General features: G+C 50.7%; 5 protein-coding genes across 5 annotated transcripts; 1 reads left to right on the top strand and 4 right to left on the bottom strand.

The window, feature by feature from the left end:
- Nucleotides 1–3,395: 3,395 nt before the first annotated feature.
- Nucleotides 3,396–4,412, bottom strand: PG994_003032 (uncharacterized protein; the record flags this gene model as incomplete). The annotated part of the gene is made up of 3 exons (XM_066854441.1): nt 3,396–3,504; nt 3,790–4,022; nt 4,266–4,412. The coding sequence occupies 3 exons, from the start codon at nt 4,410–4,412 to the stop codon at nt 3,396–3,398; spliced, it is 489 nt and encodes a 162-aa protein (XP_066720296.1).
- A 547-nt stretch (nt 4,413–4,959) lies between these two features.
- PG994_003031 (uncharacterized protein) lies at nt 4,960–5,343 on the bottom strand (the record flags this gene model as incomplete). Its single annotated transcript, XM_066854440.1, has 1 exon — nt 4,960–5,343. One exon carries the CDS (start codon nt 5,341–5,343, stop codon nt 4,960–4,962), a length of 384 nt encoding a protein of 127 aa, XP_066720295.1.
- Nucleotides 5,344–5,929: 586 nt separating this feature from the next.
- PG994_003030 (fungal-specific transcription factor domain-containing protein) lies at nt 5,930–8,688 on the bottom strand (the record flags this gene model as incomplete). Its single annotated transcript, XM_066854439.1, is given in 4 exon segments — nt 5,930–6,527; nt 6,541–7,592; nt 7,664–8,047; nt 8,113–8,688. 4 exon segments carry the CDS (start codon nt 8,686–8,688, stop codon nt 5,930–5,932), a joined length of 2,610 nt encoding a protein of 869 aa, XP_066720294.1.
- Nucleotides 8,689–9,377: 689 nt separating this feature from the next.
- On the top strand, nt 9,378–10,118 carry PG994_003029 (uncharacterized protein; the record flags this gene model as incomplete). Its single annotated transcript, XM_066854438.1, has 1 exon — nt 9,378–10,118. The coding sequence occupies one exon, from the start codon at nt 9,378–9,380 to the stop codon at nt 10,116–10,118; it is 741 nt and encodes a 246-aa protein (XP_066720293.1).
- Nucleotides 10,119–10,220: 102 nt separating this feature from the next.
- On the bottom strand, nt 10,221–14,013 carry PG994_003028 (Bifunctional P-450:NADPH-P450 reductase; the record flags this gene model as incomplete). The annotated part of the gene is made up of 8 exons (XM_066854437.1): nt 10,221–10,672; nt 10,702–10,934; nt 11,044–11,243; nt 11,352–11,929; nt 12,005–12,827; nt 12,903–13,595; nt 13,666–13,701; nt 13,777–14,013. 8 exons carry the CDS (start codon nt 14,011–14,013, stop codon nt 10,221–10,223), a joined length of 3,252 nt encoding a protein of 1,083 aa, XP_066720292.1.
- Nucleotides 14,014–14,187: the final 174 nt, after the last annotated feature.

Here is a 14,187-nt window from a genome sequence, read left to right as displayed (position 1 = left end):
GTGCAATCTTTAAGAAATTTAAGGTACTCCGAGCTACTTTACGGGATAGAATTAAGAGCAGACCGACTCGGACCGAGTTTAAGGAGTCCGCCAGGACCCTCTCTTTTACCTAAAAGGAATATCTTAAGACCTAGGCTATCCGACAGGCGTAGTTAGGCCTTACCCTTAAGTATAACGTGTTTCGGCTATTCGTCGCCCGGCTATTTAAAACGGACCAGCCCGCCTTACCCTTTAAAATCTATTAAGTAAAGAGATTTATTACCTGTTATTCTAAATTTAAAACTATATTAGCCACGACGATAGACTTTCGGCGCCTCTACTATATATTTAAAGAAAACATTCAGCTTTTCTTTTTAATTTTAAACTAGAATTTTATTAAGGATATCCCCCCCCCCCCGATTTATTTATAATATAAATAAAATTAATAATATTATAAGCTTAAATAATAATTATTATATAAATAACCTGGCCGAATTAGCTAGGATCTTTATTTAAAATATTACCTATTACGAATAGGCGACCGTTATAAAGTTTATAAATATAAATAATATTACTTTACCCTTTTTAATTATTTTTAAAAGCGTAAATATATAGTAGTAATAATTTTTAAACCGCGGTAATAATTTTTATAACTTACGGATAAATATTAAGGATAAACTAATAACGAGTTAACGATAATATAGCTACGAAGTATTTACCTATTACGGATAAAACCGGAAGACTTAAAGTAATAACGGTTATTTATTTTAAATAATTATAATAATTACGTATAAAACTATTTTATAATTAAATATATAATTAATAAAGTTTAGCTATTATATTTCTCGATATATACTTCTTATATATTATAGCTTTTAAATCTAAGTTCGTTTTTTATATTAAAATAAAAAATCCGGGATTATTTAACTTTTCGCTATTAATTAATATTTAATATAAATATAAATAAGGTTAACTTTATTTAAACGTGGCATAAAGCTTAAAAACTAGCCTTTAAACTTAAAATAATAGTTAACGGGTAGCAAGCTACCGGAATCTACCCACGGGACATCTCTAAGCCTTTAAACTCCCGGCTACGCAGATACGAGCAGGGCCGTGGTTAAGAAGTGGTCCCTTTACGCCTTAGATAACCTGACGACTAGCAGACCCCTATTTAAGAAGCGCCTATACCTACTAGCTCCCGGCACATACGTTAAATCGAAGCCCTGGCCCGGAATAGGGATATCTAGTTTAATAATATTTATAAGAGGTTATTATTCCGTAAACTAAAAAAAGGGCTCGACTTTTTAAACGCTTAGTTAACTAAATTAAAATAAGAGAGGGATTATTTATAAGCCGAGTTAAATAAATTATATAAGCTTAAAACTCGTCGAGTAATTAAAGACTTTAATTAGACCTTTATTACGATACAGGATATAATAATAATTAAGGATAAAATAATAGGTTAATAATATAACCCCTAAAATAAATCGGGTAAAGATAAAGCGATTTAAATTATTAACTTAAATTCGGAAAACGATTTTAATATTACTAGCTATATTAAAGTTAAAATTCGATAAAGTTATAATTTTACGATTTTTTTTTAAAATAGTTATTAATAAAATAAACTTAAGTTACGATATTATATAGTGTTAAGTTTAAGTAGCTACTTATATAATAAGACGGTTAAGTGGTTAAGGTACTTATATTATTAAAATATTAATAAACGTGTCGTATATATAAGGCTTAAAACTTAACATATCTTTTTAACTATTAATTATAATAATCTTTATTATATCTACCGTAATTAATAATTAAAGAGGTAATTAAATAAAAGTCTCCGCTTAATAAAGTTTATATTTCAACTATATTACTATCATATTATAATAAAAAGTAACTCTAATATACCTTATCCTCGCTACCTACTAGATATAATCTAAAGCCGGTAAGGCCTAGATCGATTATTACGCTACCTATAGAAATGAAATCCCTAGGCAAGCTCTCTTAATTATAAAAAAGCTTATTTATAACCTACACTCGAGATATTTAAATCGAATTCGTTTATTCTCGAGAACATATAATAAAACGTAATCGAGCTAATTAATACGTCTAATCTTATTATATATAATATATAGCTATTTCGGCGGTAAGAGCTTATATATATATTATATCACCTTCGTTTTATTCTATTAGCGGTGGTACTTAACTAGCCCGCTATAACAGCCATGGCCTGCCTTAAGCCTATTAGATATAAAGACCCAACTCTATCACGAGGACGCCACACTTTTAGTATATAATAAAAACTTAGTTATTATTTATTTATAAAAAATAATAATAAAATAAATACTCGACGCCACGCCTAGTAGTAGCTCGCCTCCTATTCACACGTATATAGCAACGGCGGTAAGTCGTGAATTTTAAATCTATAAGTACGTATTAATAGGTAAAAGCTCGAGTAAGTTTTATTTATTTATAAAACAAGTTAACCTACTTATATTTAACTCTTACATAGCTAGTAAATATATCTTATTACGAACTTATAATTTAATTTAAATATTAAAACTATTTTCGTTTATTTTTATAACTTTTATATTAATAAACTAGTTTCACTATAACGTTTAAATATATACATTAACGCTACTTTTCGTTATATATATAAGTAGAGCATTATAAATAATACGTAGAATAACTTACTATTTAAATTAAAATAAAAAAGCTTTTAAAGCGTATATAAATTAACTTTTAATTTTATATATTATATACGAAATAAATTTAACCTTTAATAACTTAAGTATAATAATTAAAAGCGATATATTTAAAGGTTTTAATTAAGTTATAAAGTTCGATAAATTAATTTAATACTATTATTTACTTTAATTTTCGTTAATATTATATCTTAAATATAATAAGCCTACTTAACGATTTAATGCTTTTATTAGTTTATATAACGATATATATATTAAAATAAAGCATATAAAATCATGAGTTAAGCCTACTTTTAAAGTAAATAGCAAGTATTAAAATAGGTATTTCCTCATTTTATAACTCGCTTAGATATTCCATTATACAGGGTATTATGCAGCTATATAATGCTTTAATAATGGCGCTAGTTAGAGCAGTACGTACCTCTAATGACCCAAAGTATTGTGCAGGCCATGAAAAGTACCTGTCAGCGCCGAGTCTGATGTAGATCCGACATTAACAGACAGTTTAGTCTTGAAAGGCGGAAACCGATTTCGAATTCGACTGTATTAACATTCCAATCTCATTTCCAACTCTGCATGAGTAATTTCACCAGCTTTCATTCAGATTATCGGACAATTGATGAATTGCCTGCCACCCGACACAGCAGTACGTAGGAGGGGCAAGAGCAGTACGCGTGCGGCGGTAACCAGCAGTGAGGACGAGGGTGACCTATCCTATTTGAGGACGACGCCGAAGATGACGATCTCCGTGACAAGAATGAGAGCAACGAGATTAAAGGAGAGACCGCCGCCGCCGCCGCCGCCATGTAAGAAGGCAGCGGCTCTGTTAATGAGGATAGCGTGAAGGCTATACTTGAGATACTATGGCGAAACAAAAAAAGGGAAAGAAAATAGATTCAGATTTCGAAGAATCTAAAATAAAGCCTCCCCGTCTCGGTATAACGCGTTACCATTCCGTCGGAGTTACTTAATCACTCTCATTCGTGTGTTCTGCTCTCGAATTGCCTCTGCTCGCTTTGCTCTGCTGTCTGTTTGTCCGTCCAACCCCCCGTTTTTCGTCCGCTACCAGTGCCACCATCTGCCCACTATGGCGCCCGTTGGGGATTACCTCGACCACATCCATGTCGGCGCCGAGGACCGGGTCTGCTCCTCATGGTTTCCAATGCACGACTCGAAGCTGACCTGGCCGATCTGCGGGATCCAGACCAAGCCGTTCTGCGGGCAGACCGTGGCGTTGTGGAGAAGCCCGGCGACCTGTTTGCTTTTCCACATGGCCACGCGCGCCTGGGGGCGTAGCTCGTGGTCGGAAAGGTTCTCGAACCATCCGTAGACGACCAGGTACTACTTCTCGTCGATATGGCCTTGTTGTAGCACCACTCCAGCACCTCGTGGCTGAAGGCGCGCCGTACTTGCCGTAGACCATGGTTAAATCGAGCGGTTAAATTGATCTAAGTGAAGAATTCAATACTTTCTGAGAGAAACCGCGAAAGAATACAACATGTATTGTTGGGTTGAAGGAAGAGCGTTATGTCCTCAGGATTGTCAAGCAGACATCCGCCGTCTGCGCCGGCCTTGGCCACGTACAGCTCCTGCCAAACGCCCCGGTCGGCGTGGAGGGCAGCCACCCACCGCAGGCGCCACGGCGGCGGCTGCAGCCTTGAAAGCAGCAGCAGCGGCGGCGTCAGCAGCAACGCGGACGAACGGTTCGGCGTCGGCCTTGGCCTTCTCCATCGCGGCAGCGGGGTTGGCGCGCCGGATGGCGGCCGCGAACGTCCCCTCGTCGATCAGTATGGTGGCCCGAGCCAGCCGACGCACGTGAGGGATCGCCAGGATCCATCGGCAGAGCACGCCGCAGAACTAACCGGCGCTCCATGCGGCCGGCGAGCGGCTCTGCTGCTTCTGGCTGGCTGCTACTGGCTGTGGTCGTACGGTCCTGGATGTGGCATGTGGGGGATGAGCCGTAATTGTTGGTGATGTGGATGGGAGCTGATGTTTGCACGCGGCTAAGCCAGTTGGAGCCGCCGTCGTCATCGTCATCGTCATCATCATCATCGTCGTCGTCGTCGGCGTTGTTGTTGTTCTTTTCTAGAAAACAAAGTCAGCTCCCAGGGTGTGTGTGTGTGGTGACGATGGTGTCGCGGGTGCCCGGCGACGGAGAGCCCGCGTTGCTGCTGCTGCTGCTGCTGCTGCTGCTGCTGCTGTTGTTGTTGTTTCTGTTGCTTTTGCTGTTGCTGTTGCTAGTCTCGGGCTCGGGGGCGGGCCGCCGGTGCGAATGCTTTCAAGACTGGAGAAGGGGCGGCGGGTTTGGATGTTGGTGATTAAGATGATGTGCCTGGAAAGCCTCGATGGCGGCAGTGACGGCGTCGTCGAGGTGTGGCGCTCGGGCCCTTGGTTGCCGTCGAAGCTGAAGAAGAGGAGGAGGGATGCACCCGCAACCAACCCGGCTCATCGGGGCCCTCGACGACGCCGTTGAGCCGCTCGCCGGGAGACGCGTCATCCAGCTGGTCCTCTTCCGACTAGAACTCTCCCGGAGGAAGAACTGCGCCGTATGTGCGACGTTGCAGTTGCAGGGCGTATGGGGGGACGGGATGGCGCCGAATGGGAGCTCCCAATACGCGTGCCGCTCTTGAGCAATCCACCGGCCAAAGTCGTAATGAGACATGGTATCCGTGGGCGGGACATGGTCGGACGGATATGTATGGCCTTCGTCGAGCTATGCTGCAGCCGAGTACGACTGGCCAAGAGAAGGTGCCGGCACTATTACGCGCCAGAACGTTCAAACTAGATGAAATGGCCACAAGAGGCCTGTGTCCCTACCAAAGCAAGCGTGGCGATTATTGCATGGTGGTGAGCTCAGAAAGTGTGATGAAGGAGAGAACAGGTGATGTAGTCCCCTCCTAGCCAATTGGTGGGCAATACTGTCCAGGTAAGCTCACGTCATCAGCCTGCGTTGATTACGTCCCTGCTACGCTTTGTACACAATACACGTCGTTACCACCGATTGAATGGACCAAATGGCCAAAGTCTCAAAGAGACAGCAGCTGCGAGCAGTAGCGCAGCAAGAAGAACTTAAGGTTCGGTTGCGCCGACTGAAGACAGTAATAATCGTTGCATCCATTGGTAAACAAAGTGTTTATCCCACTCTCACAACCCTCCTGACACTTGCTTCGCATGTGGCGAAAAGTGATCCATTCATACACAAAACCCGATGTTGTAGTGACAGTCGTCTTGTTAACCTAACCACCAGATTAGGTCCCCGGCCCAGCATTACTTTCCATATGCTTAGCCGACTGGACCCAGTCGGACCAGTTCATGTCGTGGTCGAGGTCCATTCCGGTATCCCCCGGACTCCCCTCCAAGTTGGCGAACACATCGGTATAGGGATCCATGTCCGCCCATAGCCACGAAGGGCTGAACACCTGGGGGTCATAGCCGGAGACTGGATTCATGGCGAAGCCAGAGGAAACCTGCCTGCCTGGCACCGAGAGTGGAACTGCGAACGCGGCATTGTTGGGGTGGGGCATGGTGTGGCCAGGTATAGATTGGCTGGGCTCAAAGTAACTCTGTGTCGTAGCGCCAATGGAGTTTGCGAAGTCCGCACCGTAGCCCAAGCCCGTAACCGCGTCCATTGGGGACAAGTGTCCTACAAGGGTTGCCATATCGCCAGCAGGGGTATCTCCATGTGTCAGGTTTAGGGAAGGACCCGTTTGCTGCCGACTTTCAGCGTCGGGCGTGGCCAGAGCCTGGCGCCAAAGCTTACAGAAAGCGTCTGCAGCGTCGACACCAGGCGGACAAGATCCGGAGCTCGCCGGTACTTGCGACCTCCTATCCATCTCTTCTAGGCCTCTCAGCCGCCGACGGATCGCTTCGAAGCCGTTGCAGCTCCGCTGTGCGATGTGCCCGGGCCTTGGCCAGCAGCTTCTTCAGGGGCATGCTGATCTCCTTGTTCTTGTCCATCTTGAAGGCGTTCACCGGGATGAGCCACTTGCTATGGAGAGCCACCCAAGCGCGCTCAACTAGGGGTGACCACGGACGCCGAGAAATTTCAAGCAGCAAGTACACGACCGAATGCCAGTGGGTGTAGGTCTGGAAGAGCCAACGGTAGGGGATGAAGGCCTTATTCTCATTCATCGAATGATTGTATTCGGCTACCTCGATCGCTGCCATGAATAGCGATGTTCGGATATCATCCGAGAAATGGCCGGCAGGGGAGGATAGTAGCAGTGGCACGAATATGAGGAGTTTCAGCTTTGCTATGACAATCCGTGTAACGGCGATGCCAAGCTCACGCCTGACTTCGCCGACCTGTAAGACATGCTGAAAACACTCTCGGTCAAGTTTCTCATATATATCCTCTAACAGTCGACTGAGGTGATCCAGGTCCGGTATGCCATTCTTCATCTCGAGGGATGCCAGCTTTCTCGTCGTGGTGCAGTACTCGATGGAGACAAGCGCATAGGTTGTGTCAGAGATTCCAACACGGGCTTTTGGGGGCTCTTTCATCCCTGGCTCAATGTCGGTGTCGTTGATGTTCAGGGGTATCTTCGTATCAAAGCTGTCGTTCCCCATGGCGAGCTCTGTCCCTTGATCTTCCGAGGATCGCGCATTGAGCATATAAAGAGCCCACCATGCTCTTCGTCGCACTTCGATCTCAAAGGGATCCAAACTCGGGAAATGAGATCCATCGCGGTGCAACCCGATCGACTGGGCCATCCTGATGACGATGCCAACCATCATCCAGACGTAGCGTGGGCTGTCATGCCGGCGGGCGAGGCAGAGGAAGGCTATGAATGCTTGAACTAAAGTGAGGTTTGGTGCGTTCAAGAAATCTGCCTTGGCAACAGCCTTTTCGAAGCCCACTCGGAACCTGTGATTAAGATCCGATTTGGATGCGCCGAAATTTGCTTTGACCTGGTTGCAACTATGCGGTTATTACAAGGAACATATGGATACCAGTATGGTATATATGCGAACTGACTTACATCATCGTCTTCCATAGACGTAATCGCAGCATAATACATGGCAAACAGCAATGCCTCGTTAGATGGCGTCAGACTTGCGGTTCCTTTGGAACGCATCTCTCGAGCCAGCTTTGACACAGAAGGCATATGGACGGCCTGTGCCATGAAGTTCACATTGTCCGAGTACACATCGAGCAAATATGAGACCTGTGACGGTAGAGGGTGAAGGTCGGAACTAGAGGAAGGAAAAGAGCTGATGTTGTGACCGAAAATGAACGCGTTGCGATCTGACGGTGTCCTTTGTAGCTCACCCGTCGGCTGGCTATTCTCCGGGGACATATCGTCCTCCGAGCTTTCCGAGTCTTCGTTTGCAAGATGGATTGTATCCATCCTCAGCGCAGTGAGCTGCAATAGGCTGTCAGTATTAGACAATATCCACTAGAAGAAGGGGAAGCAATGTGTTGGTTGACCTCATCATTGATCTTGGACCAAAAGTCGCTGCTAATGTAACGGCTGCGGTCGCCATCCTGTATGACCAACTTCCCAGACTGTCTGGTAGCACCTGGAGGGGCGGACGCAGAAGGAGAATCCCCCCAGTTCTCCGCTTCTCTGCGCGCCGAGCTTCCTGTGGAGTTGGCGGAAGGGGAGCCCGAGTTGGCCGGAGCGACGACCGCCTGTGCCTGCTCCAGCTGGCTGCTCAGGTCCTTGACGAGGCTTTCGAGCTTCTGCAGCCGCTCCGCAACCTGAACAGCAGCGCCGCCGTCATGGGCAGGAGGCTGCGACGACGATGATGGTTGCGCATCGGAGGACGCAGCGAGATGGGCGCGGTCCAGGCGACGGGCCCACCTCGGCGGGCGGTCGGCCAGGGGGGACGACGCAAGGGATGTTGGCGCGGCGGCAATTGGAACACGGAGAAAGCTTGTCACACCGAACTTTGCGGGAACGACAGACGACGCAGCTGTGTGGCTTGGTGGCCGGGCGCGGTGTGTCGCTCGCGCTTTTCTCGACCCGACCGCCGACAATTCGGCGGCTGACACTTGAGCCATCTGCAATCAAGAGGCGGACGGACGGGTCGGGGCAACCTGGGGGTTCGTCCCACACACTACACGGCTGCAGCGTCCCGTTGTAACCTTGATAACCAATGAAAGATCTGGAGTTCACAGATCTCTAATGAATTCTGATATCAAGCGAAATGAATGCTGAAGCTGTTGAGCTGAGCTGTCCCGTTTTGGAGATAGCGAGTAAGCATTGTGCTAAACTGACGGGCTGCCTCAGCTCGTGCTCAGTGAACATGAATGAGTACCTGGACGCCACTGGAAGCTCAGCTCGTGGCTGGGGATGTTGTGGCTTGCCCAAGCTGGCCTAACCCAAAAGTGTGCTGACGGAGGGCATGTGGCGGGCGACAGAAGTGAATCCACCCCGAAAAAGGACGCGAGAATTGACCGAGACTCAAGGCATCCAACTACGACTAATGACAGGACGCGAGTTTCTCATCATATGATTATGCTAACTACCAAGAGAATGTGCATATATATTGAAAATAAGTACCATACTCATGATGATACGAATAATGCAACACCTTTGACTACCCACGAGCTCAAACCAATTTACTTCGCTCGACTTACAACTGACAACTTACAACTGATAGCTGAGCCCGGGCTGATTGCTTACACTTTGTGTACACTACTACCAGTCGAGTAACCAAATATCTAATCTGGTCTTTGCCTCCCCAAACATGAGCAACGAAACAAAGACGGTCGCCTTCTTCGGCGCCAGCGGCGGAACCGGCCTCTCGGCGCTGAAGCACACCCTCCAAGCGGGCCACCAGTGCATCGCCCTCTGCCGCTACCCGGCAAAGCTGACCGCCATCTTCCCGCCCGAGACCACCGCGAACCTGCACGTGGTGGAGGGCAACGCCAAGAACGCCGCCGACGTGGCCGAGTGTCTGCTCAAGGAGGCCGACGGGTCGTCCCTCGTCGACGAGATCGTCTTCACCGTCGGCGCCAAGCCGATCCTCCACAAGCTGACCCTCGACGACCCCTCCGTGTGCCGGACCGCCATGGCCTGCGTCCTCACGGCGGTCGCGGACCTGCGCGCCACCAAGGGCGCGACGGGCCGCCCGCACATCGTCGCGTGCAGCACGACGGGCGTGTCCAAGCACGGCCGCGACTACCCCATCGCCTTGTACCCCGTCTACGGGTGGATGCTCAAGGTGCCGCACATCGACAAGAACGCCATGGAGCACGCCCTGAGGGACAGCGGCGAGACGTACACTATCGTGCGGCCCAGCCTGTTGTCGGACGGCGAGACCGACAAGCCCATCCGGGTTGGCGTCGAGGATTTCAAGGAGGGGCGTCTGTCCGAGGCGATCGGGTACTCCATCTCGAGGGAGGACACCGGGAAGTGGATCGCGCAGCATCTTCTGCTGCAGAAGAAGGCGGACTATGTGAACAAGGCAGTTATGGTCACATACTGAAATGATCTTATTTTGTATTTGGGTATATATATGGGTTACAAGGTGCTATGGTCAGCGGGGTGTCTAGGCATGTTATATTTAACAAACTTCTTCTTCACTTAATCAATCAAAGACATCGGTAGCAAAGCGCTCATTCCGATGCTTGTCAAACCACGCCGCAGCCTCCTCGGCCGTCATCGCCTTTTGGCCGGCGCCCCCGCTCTCGCTCTGCACAATCCGCACCAGCACCCCCTTGGCCGCCTGCGCCATCTTGCTGGCCCCGCAGACGTAGAAGCGCGCGCCCCGGCGCCAGAGCTCGCCCACCGCCCGCCGCTCGCGCCACAGCCGGTCCTGCACGTAGCGGCAGCCGGCCGCCCCCTCCTCTTCGGTGCCGCGGCGGCGGCTGTGCGCGCGGTACACCGTCACGACGCCGGCCCGCTCCCACGCGTCGAACTCGTCGCGGTAGAGGTCGTCGTTCGCTAGGTCGCGGCAGCCGTAGAACAGGAGGGCCGGGGCCAGCGGCTTTTGCTGTCCCCCCCGCCCTTGGCGGCGGAGGACATGATGATCCAGCGCTCCTGCATGAAGGCGCGGAAGGGCGCCACACCCGTGCCGGCGGCGATGCAGACGATCGGGGTCTTGGCCGGCTCCAGGGGCAGGCGGAACCCGCCGGCCGCAGCGCGCACCGAGGCCTGGATCTTGTCGTCTGGCAGTAGGCCGGAAAGGTAGGAGGACGCCGCGCCGACGTGACGACCCACGCCGGAATAGGCGGGTGCGTCGAGTACGGAGTAGGTCAACGTCAACCTGCCCTCGTGGGCCAAAGGGGAAGAGGATATCGAGCTGGGAACGAAGGAAAATTCTCGGTCAGTAAGATGCTCATCATCCCTTGTAATTCATTGTATACAGCTTGCATGGATCGAGCGTTCGAGGGTAAAAGTGGACTACTCACTATTGGCGCACGCGCATGGGCGGCAACATGGAAAGAAAGCACCCGAATGGGATGTGCAGAGCAGGGAACCGTTCCAGGATTCCGAGGACAGACAAATACTTAGACCGAACCTCGTCTTCGAAGGTCTTCTCTGCAGCTATAAGCAAGATCTTTTCCTTGATCTCGCCGTCGTCTGCGAGTTGGCTGAGGGCAGTGATATTCTGTGTTGGGAGTTGGTCAGCACACTTGTGCACACAAGCACTCTCTCACTCTCTTCGCCATAGGCCTTTTCCTTAACAACAACAGGAGTTGGGATTTTCTTGACGTACCCGCTTCGTAGCCACCTGGTTCAGTTCGACGTAGGAGCCCAACACCTCAGCGACGGGCAAGCTGACATTGGTAGGCAGCGTGGTCGGGTGCGACGACTCGATCGAGATGTGAGCATCCCAGGCCAGCTGGAAGCGCCGCATCACGCGGCCCACCGTCTCCTTCGGGTTGTGCGGCAGCACGGCCAAGTAGTCGCCGGCGGAGTAGGTGCAGCCGCTGGGCAGCTGGATCTCGAGGTGGCGCTTCCCGCCAGCGCCCCCGCCGTCGTTCTTGGTCAGGCTGCGGGCGTCGATGACCAAGGACTCTTTGACGTCTTGCCGCAGGGCAGAGGCCCGGGGCGTCGTGAACGAGACCTGAAGCACGGCGGGGGCGGAGGCTTCGGGGCTCTCCGACTCGCCAAAGTGTTGCTTGATGGCCGGCCACAAGGTGTGGTCTTCCCATGTCTCGAAGTCGGAGAACATGTCTCGGTCTTTCGCATTGGTGGTCCCCATAGGCACCATCTTAGAGGCGCCGAGCCTTTCTAGGGTTGTGTCAATCAAACCTGGTACCCTTTGGAATGTTTCAGCCCAGTCGCTGTGACCTGTCTCTCCTTGTCAGTCCGAGGTCCGTTGCCATACAATTCCAACTCCGGCAACCCCTTTATGGAATGACATACCACAGCCCCATACGGCATATCTTATTCCTTCTAACTTCTTGTCACCTAGATTCTCGATCCAGTTGACAAAATGGGATGCATTGTGTGTGGGCTGGCCCTCGTACGATGCCGCGATGATGACCACGGGACAGCCGGTCGGCAGTGCTTCTGTGGCGGCGTCCAGTATGTCGACGCAGGCCGCGTATCCGTGTGCGTTGGCATTGGAAGCCAGCCTCTGCGCCATGAATTCACAAGTACCTGAGTTGGAGCCGTAGTAAATCGCAATCTTCCTCCCTGTCGGCCGTGCTGTCTGCCTGCCGCCCAGGGGAGGCGAGGTTGTGCCTCCTGCTCCACCAGCTGCCGCAGCGCCACCAAAAGCCCCCGCCAAGCACGCCTCCAGCTGCGCCGGCGACAGGCCCTCGCGCAAGATGGCCCGCAGGTAGAAGTCCTTGGGCTTAATGGTCAGCGACTGGGCGAGGCTCAGCGTGTAAGCCGGGTTGTGCAGGGCGAAGTTGAAGTTCTGCAGCAGGACGGCCAGGGCCAGGACCATCTCCTGCCACGCAAACGGCCGCCCGATGCAGGCGCGCAGGCCGGTCCCGAACGGCGCCCAGCAGTGCGGGTGCGCCTTCTGCATCCGGTCGAAGTTCGCGTCCAGCATCCGCTCGGGCCGGAACGCGTCGGCGTCGGGGCCCCAGACCACCGGGTCGCTCTGCGACCGCGTGAGGAAGCAGACGATCTGCGTGTCTTTCTTGACGTGGTACTTGCCGCCGATGACTTGGTCGCCGACCGCCTCCCGGGCAAACGCCGTGATGGGCGCGTTCAGTCTCATGGTCTCTCGAATAAGCTGGCGGGTGGCTCATGGTCAGCGAGCGCCTCGGACAAGAATAGGGGTTAGGGATTCTGCTAGAATCGAACTCACCGCAGTTATATACTTCAGTTTCGAGACGTGTTCTAACGTGACAGCGCCAGTGCCAACCACATCATCGACCTCCTGTTGGGCCTTCCGGCACACTTCGGGATATTTAACTATATTGTACAGTGTGAACGAAAGCGTGCCGGCTGTGGTCTCGTGCCCGGCCACCAAGAAGGTGATCAGGTTGTCGATAATGCTCTCGTCGGACATTTTTCGACCTGTCTTGGGGTCGACTCCGACCAGCATGGCATTCAGGAGGTCTTTCCTCTCATTGGAGCCTTCGGGAAGAAGCCTTCTGGCCTCCACGACATCGCGTGCCGTCGACCGCAGGAGTCGGATGTTCTCCTTGAATTTGCGGTTCGCCGAGTGGTAAAAGACGGACGGCATGAAGCGGTTCGTCCGGAGGGCCGCCGCGTCCAGGACTTCGTTCATGGCCTGGATGAACGGGTGCATGTCCTGCCGGTAGTACGAGTTGAAGCGGAAGCCCATGGAGCACAGGGCCACGGTGTCGAGGGCGAGGCGGGTCATATCCGCGCCCACGTCCAACGGCTCGTGAGGCCCTTGCCGAGCCCATTTCAACGCCAGCTGACTAGCGATCTCGTGCATCTCATCGAACATGTTTCTGATGGACAGTGGCCCGAAGGCGGACATGAGCACTCGATGGGCGACGCCCCAATTCTCTTCCTCTTCTCCGGAGGACTAGCCCGGTTCTTCGATTAGCAACAGGACCGGCCCAACAACACCCGACTCTGTAGGTACTGTTACTTACAGTGAAGAGTCCGTCATTAACAGCAGCCCTCAGCTCCTAGAAGCGATGATATTCGTGTTAGTGAATTGGTGTTTTCAAAGTCTGGAGGGTGTGTGTGATAGGTGCATATACTTCTACTTCGCCCTTGATAGATTTCTTGAAGCGAGAATCGTCGCAGACCTCGTGCACCAGTTCCCAGCCCGACACCACGACCAAATCTAGTCCGGGAAGGCTTAATTTGAAGATGGGGCCGTACTTGTTGGCCAAGTTGACCATTGAGTCTAGGGGGAACTTGACGTCGACATCGCCCAGGTTGCCCACCAGGGGCGCCTTGGGAGGTTGTGGAATGGGTTCAATGTTGGGCGCCATGCTGTTTAGGTCTCTGCGCTCGCTGCTGGTACTGCTCGGTGGTGTGCGGCGTAGAGACGGCTTCCGAATATTGTTCCCTTGTCGGGGCTTTATAATCGGCATGATGTTCTCTAACAAAAGGTGTTTGGCAGTAGAAAACCAATGAATTTGATGCTGCATTCATTGGCAATGAAG

The sequence above is a fragment of the Apiospora phragmitis genome (genome assembly GCF_038363925.1).
Source record: "Apiospora phragmitis strain CBS 135458 chromosome Unknown utg000003l:1.0-2676785.0:1.0-2680665.0, whole genome shotgun sequence".
Classification (NCBI taxonomy): domain Eukaryota; kingdom Fungi; phylum Ascomycota; class Sordariomycetes; order Amphisphaeriales; family Apiosporaceae; genus Apiospora; species Apiospora phragmitis.
Note: the sequence above shows the minus strand (reverse complement) of the source record. Positions and strands in the feature narration are given on the sequence as shown.